The sequence below is a fragment of the Lynx rufus genome, unplaced genomic scaffold (genome assembly GCF_022079265.1).
Source record: "Lynx rufus isolate CCGP_SWC_20201006 ecotype Redwood Valley unplaced genomic scaffold, mLynRuf1.p SCAF_10, whole genome shotgun sequence".
In the NCBI taxonomy this organism is placed as follows: domain Eukaryota; kingdom Metazoa; phylum Chordata; class Mammalia; order Carnivora; family Felidae; genus Lynx; species Lynx rufus.
The window spans coordinates 81,770,370-81,784,393 of NW_025814824.1; the positions used below are offsets into that span (position 1 = coordinate 81,770,370).

The 14,024-nt window shown below is 42.6% G+C and overlaps 1 protein-coding gene across 1 annotated transcript; it reads left to right on the plus strand.

Moving 5' to 3' along the window:
• The first annotated feature begins 12,917 nt into the window (after nucleotides 1–12,917).
• Nucleotides 12,918–13,811, plus strand: LOC124503820 (olfactory receptor 1N2-like). The gene has a single exon (XM_047069114.1). The coding sequence runs from the start codon at nucleotides 12,918–12,920 to the stop codon at nucleotides 13,809–13,811; it is 894 nt and encodes a 297-aa protein (XP_046925070.1).
• Nucleotides 13,812–14,024: the final 213 nt, after the last annotated feature.

The following is a 14,024-nucleotide window of genomic DNA, read 5'->3' on the forward strand; positions in this document are numbered from 1 at the left end:
CTCTGCTTTAAACGTCTGGTAGAACTCCCCTGGGAAGCCATCTGGTCCTGGACTCTTATTTGTTGGGAGATTTTTGATAACCGATTCAATTTCTTCGCTGGTTATGGGTCTGTTCAAGCTTTCTATTTCCTCCTGATTGAGTTTTGGAAGAGTGTGGGTGTTCAGGAATTTGTCCATTTCTTCCAGGTTGTCCAATTTGTTGGCATATAATTTTTCATAGTATTCCCTGATAATTGTTTGTATCTCTGAGGGATTGGTTGTACTAATTCCATTTTCATTCATGATTTTATCTATTTGGGTCATCTCCCTTTTCTTTTTGAGAAGCCTGGCTAGAGGTTTGTCAATTTTGTTGATTTTTTCAAAAAACCAACTCTTGGTTTCGTTGATCTGCTCTACAGTTTTTTTAGATTCTATATTGTTTATTTCTGCTCTGATCTTTATTATTTCTCTTCTTCTGCTGGGTTTAGGCTGCCTTTGCTGTTCTGCTTCTATTTCCTTTAGGTGTGCTGTTAGATTTTGTATTTGGGATTTTTCTTGTTTCTTGAGATAGGCCTGGATTGCAATGTATTTTCCTCTCAGGACTGCCTTCGCTGCGTCCCAAAGCGTTTGGATTGTTGTATTTTCATTTTCGTTTGTTTCCATATATTTTTTGATTTCTTCTCTAATTGCCTGGTTGACCCACTCATTCGTTAGTAGGGTGTTCTTTAACCTCCATGCTTTTGGAGGTTTTCCAGACTTTTTCCTGTGGTTGATTTCAAGCTTCATAGCATTGTGGTCTGAAAGTATGCATGGTATAATTTCAATTCTTGTAAACTTATGAAGGGCTGTTTTGTGACCCAGTATATGATCTCTCTTGGAGAATGTTCCATGTGCACTCGAGAAGAAAGTATATTCTGTTGCTTTGGGATGCAGAGTTCTAAATAGATCTGTCAAGTCCATCTGATCCAGTGTCTCATTCAGGGCCCTTGTTTCTTTATTGACCGTGTGTCTAGATGATCTATCCATTTCTGTAAGTGGGGTGTTAAAGTCCCCAGCAATTACCACATTCTTATCAATAAGGTTGCTTCTGTTTATGAGTAATTGTTTTATATATTTGGGGGCTCCGGTATTCGGCGCATAGACATTTATAATTGTTAGCTCTTCCTGATGGATAGACCCTGTAACTATTATATAATGTCCTTCTTCATCTCTTGTTACAGCCTTTAATTTAAAGTCTAGTTTGTCTGATATAAGCATGGCTACTCCAGCTTTCTTCTGGCTTCCAGTAGCATGATAAATAGTTCTCCATCCCCTCACTCTGAATCTAAAGGTGTCCTCAGGTCTAAAATGAGTCTCTTGTAGACAGCAAATAGATGGGTCTTGTTTTTTTATCCATTCTGATACCCTATGTCTTTTGGTTGGCGCATTTAATCCATTTACATTCAGTGTTATTATAGAAAGTTACGGGTTTAGAGTCATTGTGATGTCTGTCTGTTTTATGCTTGTAGTGATGTCTCTGGTACTCTGTCTCACAGGGTCCCCCTTAGGATCTCTTGTAGGGCTGGTTTAGTGGTGACAAGTTCCTTCAGTTTTTGTTTGTTTGGGAAGACCTTTATCTCTCCTTCTATTCTAAATGACAGACTTGCTGGATAAAGGATTCTCGGCTGCATATTTTTGCTGTCTAGCACCCTGAAAATCTCGTGCCAATTCTTTCTGGCCTGCCAAGTTTCAAAAGAGAGATCAGTCACGAGTCTTATAGGTCTCCCTTTATATGTGAGGGCACGTTTACCCCTTGCTGCTTTCAGAATTTTCTCTTTATCCTTGTATTTTGCCAGTTTCACTATGATATGTCGTGCAGAAGATCGATTCAAGTGACGTCTGAAGGGAGTTCTCTGTGCCTCTTGGATTTCAATGCCTTTTTCCTTCCCCAGTTCAGGGAAGTTCTCAGCTATGATTTCTTCAAGTACCCCTTCAGCACCTTTCCCTCTCTCTTCCTCCTCTGGGATACCAATTATGCGTATATTATTTCTTTTTAGTGTATCACTTAGTTCTCTAATTTTCCCCTCATACTCCTGGATTTTTTTATCTCTCTTTTTCTCAGCTTCCTCTTTTTCCATAACTTTATCTTCTAGTTCACCTATTCTCTCCTCTGCCTCTTCCAACCGAGCCGTGGTGGTTTGCATTTTGTTTTCCATTTCCTTTAAAGCGTTTTTCAGCTCCTCGTGACTGTTCCTTAGTCCCCTGATGTCTGTAGCAAGAGATTCTCTGCTGTCCTGTATGCTGTTTTCCAGCCCAGCGATTAATTTTATGACTATTATTCTAAATTCACTTTCTGTTATATTATTTAAATCCTTTTTGATCAGCTCATTAGCTGTTGTTATTTCCTGGAGATTCTTCTGAGGGGAATTCTTCCTCTTGGTCATTTTGGATAGTCCCTGGTGTGGTGAGGGCCTGCAGGGCACTTCCCCTGTGCTGTGGTGTATAACTGGAGTTGGTGGGCGGGGCCGCAGTCCGACCTGATGTCTGCCCCCAGCCCACCGCTGGGGCCACAGTCAGACTGGTGTGTGCCTTCTCTTCCCCTCTCCTAGGGGCGGGATTCACTGTGGGGTGGCGTGGCCCGTCTGGGCTACTTGCACACTGCCAGGCTTGTGATGCTGGGGATCTGGCGTATTAGCTGGGGTGGGAAGGCAAGGTGCACGGCGGCAGGGGGGGCAGGCTTAGCTCGCTTCTCCTTAGGTGATCCACTTCAGGAGGGGCCCTGTGGCAGCCGGAGGGAGTCAGATCGCTGCCGGAGGTTTGGCTCCGCAGAGGCACAGAGTTGGGTGTTTGCGCGGAGCGAGCAAGTTCCCTGGCAGGAACCGGTTCCCTTTGGGATTTTGGCTGGGGGATGGGCGGGGGAGATGGCGCTGGCTAGCGCCTTTGTTCCCCGCCAAACTGAGCTCTGTCGTCCGGGGGCTCCGCAGCTCACCCTCCCTTTGTCCTCCAGCCTTCCCGCTTTCCGAGCAGAGCTGTTAACTTATGACCTCCCAGACGCTAAGTCGCGCTTGCTGTCGGAACACAGTCCGTCAGGCCCCTCCGCTTTTGCAAGCCGGACTCGGGGGCTCTGCTTGGCCGGCGAGCCGCCCCTCCGCCCCGGCTCCCTCCCGCCAGTCCGTGGAGCACGCACCGCCTCGCCGCCCTTCCTACCCTCTTCCGTGGGCCTCTCGTCTGCACTTGGGTCCGGTGACTGTTCTGCTAATCCTCTGGCGGTTTTCTGGGTTATTTAGGCAGGTGTAGGTGGAATCTAAGTGATCAGCAGGACGTGCGGTGAGCCCAGCGTCCTCCTATGCCGCCATCTTCCCAGAATCTCCACAGCCTTTAATTTAAAGTCTAGTTTGTCTGATATAAGTATGGCTACTCCAGCTTTCTTTTGGCTTCCAGTAGCATGATAAATAGTTCTCCATCCCCTCACTCTCAATCTAAAGGTGTCCTCAGGTCTAAAATGAGTCTCTTGTAGACAGCAAATAGATGGGTCTTGTTTTTTTATCCATTCTGATACCCTATGTCTTTTGGTTGGCGCATTTAATCCATTTACATTCAGTGTTATTATAGAAAGATACGGGTTTAGAGTCATTGTGATGTCTGTATGTTTTATGCTTGTAGTGATGTCTCTGGTACTTTGTCTCACAGGGTCCCCCTTAGGATCTCTTGTAGGGCTGGTTTAGTGGTGACAAATTCCTTCAGTTTTTGTTTGTTTGGGAAGACCTTTATCTCTCCTTCTATTCTAAATGACAGACTTGCTGGATAAAGGATTCTCGGCTGCATATTTTTTCTGTTTAGCACACTGAAGATCTCGTGCCAATTCTTTCTGGCCTGCCAAGTTTCAAAAGAGAGATCAGTCAGGAGTCTTATAGGTCTCCCTTTATATGTGAGGGCACGTTTATCCCTTTCTGCTTTCAGAATTTTCTCTTTATCCTTGTATTTTGCCAGTTTCACTATGATATGTCGTGCAGAAGATCGATTCAAGTTACATCTGAAGGGAGTTCTCTGTGCCTCTTGGATTTCAATGCCTTTTTCCTTCCCCAGTTCAGGGAAGTTCTCAGCTATGATTTCTTCAAGTACCCCTTCAGCACCTTTCCCTCTCTCTTCCTCCTCTGGGATACCAATTATGTGTATATTATTTCTTTTTTTTTTTTTTTTTAATTTTATTTTTTTTTTCAACGTTTATTTACTTTTGGGACAGAGAGAGACAGAGCATGAACGGGGAGGGGCAGAGAGAGAGGGAGACACAGAATCGGAAACAGGCTCCAGGCTCTGAGCCATCAGCCCAGAGCCCGACGCGGGGCTCGAACTCACGGACCGCGAGATCGTGACCTGGCTGAAGTCGGACGCTTAACCGACTGCGCCACCCAGGCGCCCCTATATTATTTCTTTTTAGTGTATCACTTAGTTCTCTAATTTTCCCCTCATACTCCTGGATTTTTTTATCTCTCTTTCTCTCAGCTTCCTCTTTTTCCATAACTTTATCTTCTAGTTCACCTATTCTCTCCTCTGCCTCTTCAATCCGAGCTGTCGTCGTTTCCATTTTGTTTTGCATTTCGTTTAAAGTGCTTTTCAGCTCCTCGTGACTGTTCCTTAGTCCCTTGATCTCTGTAGCAAGAGATTCTCTGCTGTCCTCTATACTGTTTTCAAGCCCAGCGATTAATTTTATGACTATTATTCTAAATTCACTTTCTGTTATATCATTTAAATCCCTTTTGATCAGTTCATTAGCTGTTGTTATTTCCTGGAGATTCTTCTGAGGGGAATTCTTCTGCTTGGTCATTTTGGATAGTCCCTGGAGTGGTGAGGACCTGCAGGGCACTTCCCCTGTGCTGTGGTGTATAACTGGAGTTGGTGGGCGGGGCCGCAGTGCAACCTGATGTCTGTCCTTAGCCCACCGCTGGGGCCACAGTCAGACTGGTGTGTGCCTTCTCTTCCCCTCTCCTAGGGGTGGGATTCACTGTGGGGTGGCGTGGCCCATCTGGGCTACTTGCACACTGCCAGGCTTGTGATGCTGGGGATCTGGCATATTAGCTGGGGTGGGTAGGCAAGGTGCACGGGGGCAGGAGGGGCAGGCTTAGCTCGCTTCTCCTTAGGTGATCCACTTCAGGAGGGGCCCTGTGGCAGCGGGAGGGAGTCAGATCCGCTGCCGGAGGTTTGGCTCCGCAGAAGCACAGAGTTGGGTGTTTGCGCGGAGCGAGCAAGTTCCCTGGCAGGAACTGGTTCCCTTTGGGATTTGGCTGGGGGATGGGCAAGGGAGATGGCGCTGGCGAGCGCCTTTGTTCCCCACCAAACTGAGCTCTGTCGTCCGGGGGCTCAGCAGCTCTCCCTCCCTTTGTCCTCCAGCCTTCCCGCTTTCTGAGCAGAGCTGTTAACTTATGACCTCCCAGACGCTAAGTCGCGCTTGCTGTTGGAACACAGTCCGTCAGGCCCCTCTGCTTTTGCAAGCCAGACTCAGTGGCTCTGCTTGGCCGGCGAGCCGCCCCTCTGCCCCGGCTCCCTCCCGCCAGTCCGTGGAGCGTGCACCGCCTCGCCGCCCTTCCTACCCTCTTCCGTGGGCCTCTCATCTGCGCTTGGCTCCAGCGACTCCGTTCTGCTAATCCTCTGGCGGTTTTCTGGGTTATTTAGGCAGGTGTAGGTGGAATCTAAGTGATTAGCAGGACGCGCGGTGAGCCCAGCGTCCTCCTACGCCGCCATCTTCCCTCTCTCCTCGCCAAAATAATTTCATTGAAACGAGGATTATTTTCAGTTCCCCATATAGGGCGATCTGGAGAGGAGAGCTTGATCCAGCGAGACCAGATAGAATGTTCTAACAAAACTGATGACAGTCGCGGATGGGGTGTGCACGGGAAAGAGAAAACTCAGATATTACTCTGAAACTTCTCTCCCAGATAAGGAGAATGATGGAAGTTGAGGCATCTTTTACCAGGGAACACAGAGCAACCAGAAGGCTTCAGGTTGACTGGAAATGTCCACCAGGCACATGGGCAGATGGGTATCTGTTTTGAATTTATTCCTGACTCCCCTCCAGAGTAATTAACAGGCGTTATCTACCCAAGGAATGGAACAAATAGGAAGTTCAGGTTCTAAGGAGCTGCCTTGTTTGTGCCAGTGGCCCCACGCTAGCTCTTTATTAATTGCACCACCTGGGGTGCTGATAGCGAACTGAGCTTTGGAACATTTCAGGCCTGGCATGGAATGCAGTTTTTACACAAGTGTCTTGTGGTTCAGAAATCCGATTTCACAGCTTATCTTCCATTAGATGAAAGCGTTTATGGTGTGTCTGGAGCTGGAGTAAGTTCCTGCGGGTGTCCAAGAGCAGGGGCCTCCTCTCTCCTCTCATTAATTTGCTGATGCCTGCACTGACACAGCGGTGAGATACCGGGGAGAGAGGGTCTTGTTTTTTTTTAAATCTATTCTGATACTCTGTGTGTTTTGATTGGAGTATGTAGCTCATTTACAGTTGGAGTAATTACTGACAGACAGGAATTTAGTGCCATTTCATTACAGAACAAATATGTTAAACTGTCTATACTACCCCAAAGAACGCACACATTTAATGCAATCTATATTAAAATACCAACAGCACTTTTCACAGGACTACAATGAATAATCCTAAAATTTGCATGCAGCCAGAAAAGACCTGGAATAGCCAAAGCTATCTTGAAAAAGAAGAGCAAAGCTGGAGGCATATTATCATTTCAGAATTCAACTTCTATTATGATGGCTGTAGCCATCAAGACAGTATGGTAGTGGCACAAAAACAGACACATAGATCCATGGAACAGAATAGAAAACCCAGAAATGGGCCCACAGCTCTATGGTTAACTAATCTTTAAGAAAGAAGGAAAGACTATTGATGGAAAAGAAGACAGTCTCTTCAACAAATGGTACTGTGAAAACTGGAGAGCAACATGCAAAAGAATGAAACTGGACCACTTTCTTACACCATATAAAAAAATAAATTCAAAATGGATGAAAGAACTAAATGTGAGACAGGAAACCATCAATGTCCTAGAGGAGAACACAGGCAGTTACCTCTTTGACACCAGTCACAGCAACTTCTTATTTCCAGAGGCAGGGGAAACAAAAGCAAAAAAAAAAAACAACCTATTGAAACTACACCAAAATAAAAAGCTTCTGCACAGAGGAGGAAATTGTCAACAAAACTAAAAGGCAACCTTTGGAATGGGAGATGATATTTGCAAATGACATATCTGATAAAGGGTTAGTATCCAAAATATATAAAGAACTTATAAAAATCAACACCCAAAAAACAAATAACCCAATTAAAAATGGGCAGAAGACATGAATAGACATTTGCTCCAAAGAAGACATACAGATGGCTAATAGACACATGAAAAGATGCTCAATATCACTCATCATCAAGGAAATACATATCAAAACTACAATGAGATACCACCTTATAACAGTCAGAATGGCTAAAATTAACAATGCAGGAAACAAGATGTGATGTCAAGGATGCAGAAAAAGGGTAATCCTCTTACACTGTTGGTGGGAATGCAAACTGGTGCAGGCACTGTGGAAGATAGTAAGGAGGTTCCTCAGAGAGTTAAAAACAGAACTACCCTATGATTCAGCAATTGCACTACTAGGTATTTATCCAAAGGATACAAAGTACTGATTTGAAGGGATAATGTTTATAGCAGCATTATCAACAATAGCCAAATTGTGGAAACAGCCCAAATGCCCATTGATTGATGAATGGATGGAGAAGATGTGGTATGTATGTATGTATGTATGTATGTATGTATGTATGTATATGTGTGTGTATTACTCAGCTATTAAGTAATGAAATCTTGCCATTTACAATGATATGGATGGAGCTAGAATGTATTATGCTAAGTGAAACAAGTCAGCCAGAGAAAGACAAATACTACGTGATCTCACTCATACATGGAATTTAATAACCAAAACAGATAAACATAGGGCAAAGGGGGAAAACAAGAGATAGGGAGGCAAACCATAAGAGACTCTTAACTATACAGAATAAACTGAGGGTTGATGGAGGGTAGGTGGGCAGGGGGATGGGCTAAATGGGTGATGGGTACTAAGGAGGGAACTTGTGGTGACCACTGGGTGTTATATATAGTGATAAATTGTGCTCCTGAAGCCAATGTTACACAATATGTTAACTAACTAGAATTTAAGTAAAATATTGAAAAATAGGAATTGGAAATACTGGTATTATTATCAGATAATTATCAGACAATCTGATTATACACCTAAAAATTCACTCCAAATTTATGACTAATAAAATGATATAGCAAGGTCACTCAATACAAAAGTTAACATACAAAACCAACTGCATTTCTGCACCCTAGCCATGAACAAACAGAAACAAACATTCTAAACATGTTATTTACTTTAGACTATAAAAGCACAGATACCCAGGAATACATTTAAGGTAATGTGCAAGACCTCTTTACTACAATTTACAAAATATTATTAAAACGTTATTGAAATAAAGTAGGCAAAAATTAAGAGATATACTATATTCATAGATTGAAAAATTCAGCATTACTATGGTATACACTCTTCCCAAATTAGCCTATCAATGAAATCACATTCATAGTTCTAGCAGGTTGTGTGTGTGTCTGTGTGTGTAAAGCTAATTCTAAAGTTCACATAAAAACACAAGTACCAAGGATAGCCAAGGAAACAAATTTAGAAGACTTATACAACCATATATCAAGATATTATAAAACTATAATAATTAAAACTGTGATATTTACCAAGGACAGAAAAACTGATGAAACAGAAGAGTCTATAAACAGATTCATAGATAAATGTTCACCTGAATTATGAATGTGACTCTTCAACATAGCTGAATAAACTTTCCAAGATGATGACCTTTTCAATAAATCATCTGAGATAATCGGATACCCAAATGGGAGAAAATATAATTTGACTCTGACCTCCTGCTGTATATAAAAATCAAGTCCAAAGAGATTCATATAGAAATAAAAAATAATGGAGACTTTAGATGGAAACACGGGAGAATATCTTCATAATGAAGAAGTATGCAAATATCTCTTAGGACAGAAACAACATAATCATAAAGAAAAATATAAATTGGACTATATTAAAATTAATAACTTCTATTTCTCAAAAGACACCAATAAGAAAGTGAAAAGTCAACACCCAGAGGAGATATTTGTCATGTATACATGAAAATCATTCTGAAAAACTAAAGTTGAAACCATGCAAAACCTAGAACCCCCAAATTCTACTACTAAATATATATTCAACCAAAATGTGTATGTATGTTCTCTAAGAGGCTGTATAAGAATATTTGTATCATCATCTAAATGGCTACCAACAGTAGAACAGATGAAGTGTGGTATATCCATCAGTAGAGTATAAGCAACAACATCACTCTCTGCCTCCTGCTCCTCTCTCTGTCCTATCCTTGCCCCTGAGGATTTGGGGTGTCTATTGTAGTTATCCCATGCCCATATCAGCATCATGGTGGGTACGCGTGAGGAGGGAGGAGAGAGATAACTTGTCTCTCACGTCCCAGGTCTCCAGATTGAGAAGGACAATGAACAGGGAAGTGAATCTAAGGAAACACATTTTCACCAGGACCTCGTTTCGACACAAGATCTTGGACACTGACCTGATGTTCCAATGCAATGAAATTCTGAGCTTTGAGGGAAGGAGTGAATCGATTTTGAATGTGAGAAGAATTTAAATAATTTCAGGTGGTGGTAAATTACAGAAAGCCAAAAGTTATTTGCTATTCTTTTTATGGACAGATGGAGCTTAATTGCTTTCCCTTAGTCACTGGCTTGGCCCTCGTGACTTCTTTGATCTATAGAAGGTAGTGAAAATGAGATTCTAGGATTTCCAAAGCTAGGTTTTATGAAAATCATGCAGTTTTCACCTTGATCTCTTAAAATGTTTGCTGTCAAGAGGCCCACTTTCAGAACTCTGCTGCCAGTGCTGTGAGCAGCCCACATGATTTGGGAAGGCCAGGCACAGGTGCACAGACCTGTGCACTGGAAAATGCGTGAGTTATTAAAAAATAGTCCTGATAAAACTAGCTATTGTGAGTAATTAAAAGTAAAAGTAGATCTTTTTCTTTCACTATACCACAACATAAATTGCAAGTAAATTAAAATTTGGGTTGATGGGCATTAAGGAGGGCACTTGTTATGATTAACACTGGGTATTATATTTAAGGGATGAATCACTAAATTCTACTCCTGAAAGGAATGCTACACTGTATGTTAAGTAACTTCAATTTAAATAAAATATTGCAAGAAAAAAGGAGAAAAAATTTTAAATGTACTGTTTAAAATTTAGAAGAAATAACTAAATGAAATTTTCCTGTTATGTAAGATGGAAAGACTTTTCAGTATAAAAGTAATGGAAAAAATCACAAAGCCACATATCTGTCAATTTTGACTATAAAAAACATTTTTAAAAAGTTGTAGACGTCTTGGAATGGCAAGGACAGAAAAAAACACCCATAAAATATTTTCATTTGTTTTATTGCCTCTAACATCCATTTTAAAACCCCACAAATATCCCAGTAGATAAAGGAGAAACATATTAATAGGATAATTTGGGGAATAATTAACCATGGTTAAAAAGCAGATGAAACAAATAGTCAATCTCACTAGTAACCAGAGACATGTGAGTTAGAAAAATGAGATTATTTTCTATCTGTGGAATTGTTGACAATTAAAACCAGTAATGATACTAGGACAAAGTGTGGTTAAGAACATGGATTCTAGGGTCATGCAGACTTAGGTTGGAATTCTACCACCTTCATTTAGTAGTTGTATGACCTTGGTCAAGTCGTTATCTTCCCTGGACCTCTGTTTCATCATCTGTAAAATGGGAATAATAATAGTTCCTGTATCTAAGCTTCCTGTATTACTTGAGATTGTGTAATGAAGGTGTTCAATAATATTAATAATAGTATCAATTCAATAGTATTAATAAAAATACAGGAGATAAAACATTTTTAGCAGCTTCTATGTATCAGACATTATGGTTGGTGTGCTCTATATAGGCTGCCTCATTTAGTTGAGAGTTTAGGACTTGAGGAGGTTGCTCTACATTAGGATTACTTTGTTTAGGAAAATCACCAACAGAAATAATTATAATTTATATTTCTGACACTTCCCTCGATGCAATTTTGCTTAGAGTATGGGACAGAAATTCAACTGTCCAGTGCATAGGTACAATTTCCTAGGGACCTGCTGGTCAGGCTGAAGTGCACTGTATCCCAGCAAGAGGCCTCAGAATCACACTCCTGGGACCGACATCTGAGCTTAACTCTGGGAAATATTTGCCCTCAGTTCTCCCAGCATCCAGCCAGAGTTGGCTGGAGGAAAGGCTGCACAATGACACTGAGGTTGGCTCTAATGAGCACTTTGGGAGATGTTTTCAAGAAGCCTTTAAAACCCTAAGAAAGTCTCTTGTCTTCTCAGGCTTGGGGAAGCTGCAAAGGAATCATACACTCCATGTTCCTAATGAACTCTGGACTCAATAGACACAAACTCTGCTGACTGAGTCTTAAAGATCCCAGAAACTTCCTCATTGTGAATTATCCATCCAGGAGAAAGAAATGGAAAATCTGAAGATGCCGGACACTGATCCATGCTCTCACAGGTGAGAATCTACAAGGGGCAGGACACACACACACACACACACACACACACTTCCCAACACAACAACTAGGCAGAAGTTTCCTGGGTAGATGAGCTGACTCTCCACCTAAGATCAGAATTCACTCTACGAACCAAAGAACAAATAGGGGATTAACTATTCACAGAAACGTCTAAGGCCGTAGTTTTTACAAGGCCAATATGGAATGAGCTCTCACACCAGCTCTCTCTAAATCCCAGGGGAGCAGAACAGAGTGGCTACTTTCAAGCCCAGAGAACCAGAGCCTGATTCCTTCCATCTTCCTTCCTCTGATGAAAAGTAAATATTGGAGAAATATGGTACAATTGTAGGGGTAAAGGCACAGGCTCTGGAGTCAGGCACACCTACATTTGAATGTCATTTACTAGCTATCTGATCTTGAATACATCAAATATCTCTGAAGCTCAGTGTCATCATTTACAAGGATAGTAACACCTATGTCATGGCCTTATGAAGAATAAAAGAATGCCATGAAGATGTCTGGTATTTAACCAGTCTCTACAAATAGGAGCTGATCATGATGAGAGGCCAGGAGAATTGAAATATCAGTTCCTAGAGTGAATATAGGTACAAAGAAGCAGAAGAGGAAGAGGACAGTGACAAAGAAGAGACAGTGATCATGGGGTGGGTGTGGCCCCCTTCCTGTTTGTGGAGAGGAGGAGATGCGGTAGATGAGACATCACAGATACTCACTGCCCTTAGCCCACATACTCTGTGGCCCCAGTTAGGGAAGGGCATAGGGAGGGGAGCTAAATGGTGCGGTCAAGTTCTAGGGATTGGGGAGGCTAGTAGAGAGGAGGCTATTTTGTCTAATTGGTGAGTGTGTGTGTGTGTGTGTGTGTGTGTGTGTGTGTGTGTGTTGGGGGAGAGGCATCAAAGGAAATTATCAATCACTAAACAATTAATGACTTTTCCAATCATGCCTTCAAGGATATGCTCAATTCTTAGCTCCTCCAATAGCCTACATTGACTTCTCTAGTCAAACTGATCTCTTCCCTGGACCCCATTTAAACCAAAAGCACAATCTGCATTTGTATGGATATTATCTTGCTTGCTTCTATGTCCTGTGGGTATTTTCTTACATGTCCAATGAGATCCAAGATTCTCATTGTCAAGGTCCATTTATTCTCCTTTTTCCCCCAATATAGTTCTGGCTACACAGATACATCTGTGGTTGATCTAATAATTAAACACTAACACAGGGAATATCTGAACAGATAACAAGAACTACAGGGATGGGAAAACCAAGCAGAATGAACCAAACTGCTATTTCAGACTTCTTCCTTCTAGGACTCTCTGAGCAGCCAGAGGAGCAGTCTCTCCTATTTGGCGTTTTCCTGGGCACCTACCTGTTCACCATGACAGGGAACCTGCTCATCATCCTGGTCATCAGCTCTGACCCACACCTTCATACTCCCATGTACTTCTTCCTGGCAAACTTATCATTAACTGATGTCTGTTTCACCTCTGCTTCAATACCCAAAATGCTGGCCAACATTCATACCCAGAGTTGGACCATCTCCCATTCTGGTTGCCTTGCACAGCTGTATCTCCTCCTTGTGTTTGGTGGCCTTGACAACTGCCTTCTGGCTGTGATGGCATATGACCGCTATGTGGTCATCTGTCAGCTACTCCATTACAACACAGCTATGAGTCCCCAACTTTGTGCACTAATGCTGGGTGCTAACCAACTGCCCATGTGCTGGGTGCTAACCAACTGCCCTGCCCTGGTGAACACACTGCCTCTGACCCGTGTGGCCTTCTGTGCCCACAAAGCCATCCCTCACTTCTACTGTGATCCCAGTGCTCTACTGAAGCTTGCCTGCTCAGATACCCGCATTAATGAGCTGAGGATCATCACCACGGGCCTGATGTTCCTCACGGTTCCCCTCATGCTGATTGTCCTCTCCTATGTCCGCATTTCCTGGGCTATGTTTGGCATCTCATCTCCTGGAGGGTGCTCGAAAGCCTTCTCTACCTGTGGTTCTCACCTCACAGTGGTTCTGCTCTTCTATGGATCTCTTATGGGTGTTTATTTATTTCCTCCATCAACTCACTCTGCAGAGAGTCAAAGCAGGGATGCCATTCTCTATGGTGATTATCCCCATGCTAAATCCATTCATCTATAGCTTGAGGAACAGAGACATGAAGGAGGCCTTGTGTAAACTATTTGGCAATTGAAAAACATTCCTCTCACCATGACGGTGATGCCTGGTCCTGGTATCCTGAGCAACCCTGCCCTCCATCATTTTGGTAATTTCACCACTCTCAGACTGATTTTTAAGGGAAGGTTATCAGGTAACTCCGGGTTAGGGGCACAACAAAAAGGAGATTCTCACTCA

Coding starts and splice junctions, on each gene's coding strand:
- LOC124503820 (XM_047069114.1), top strand. CDS start 12,918: ATGGGAAAACCAAGCAGAATGAACCAAACTGCTATTTCAGACTTCTTC.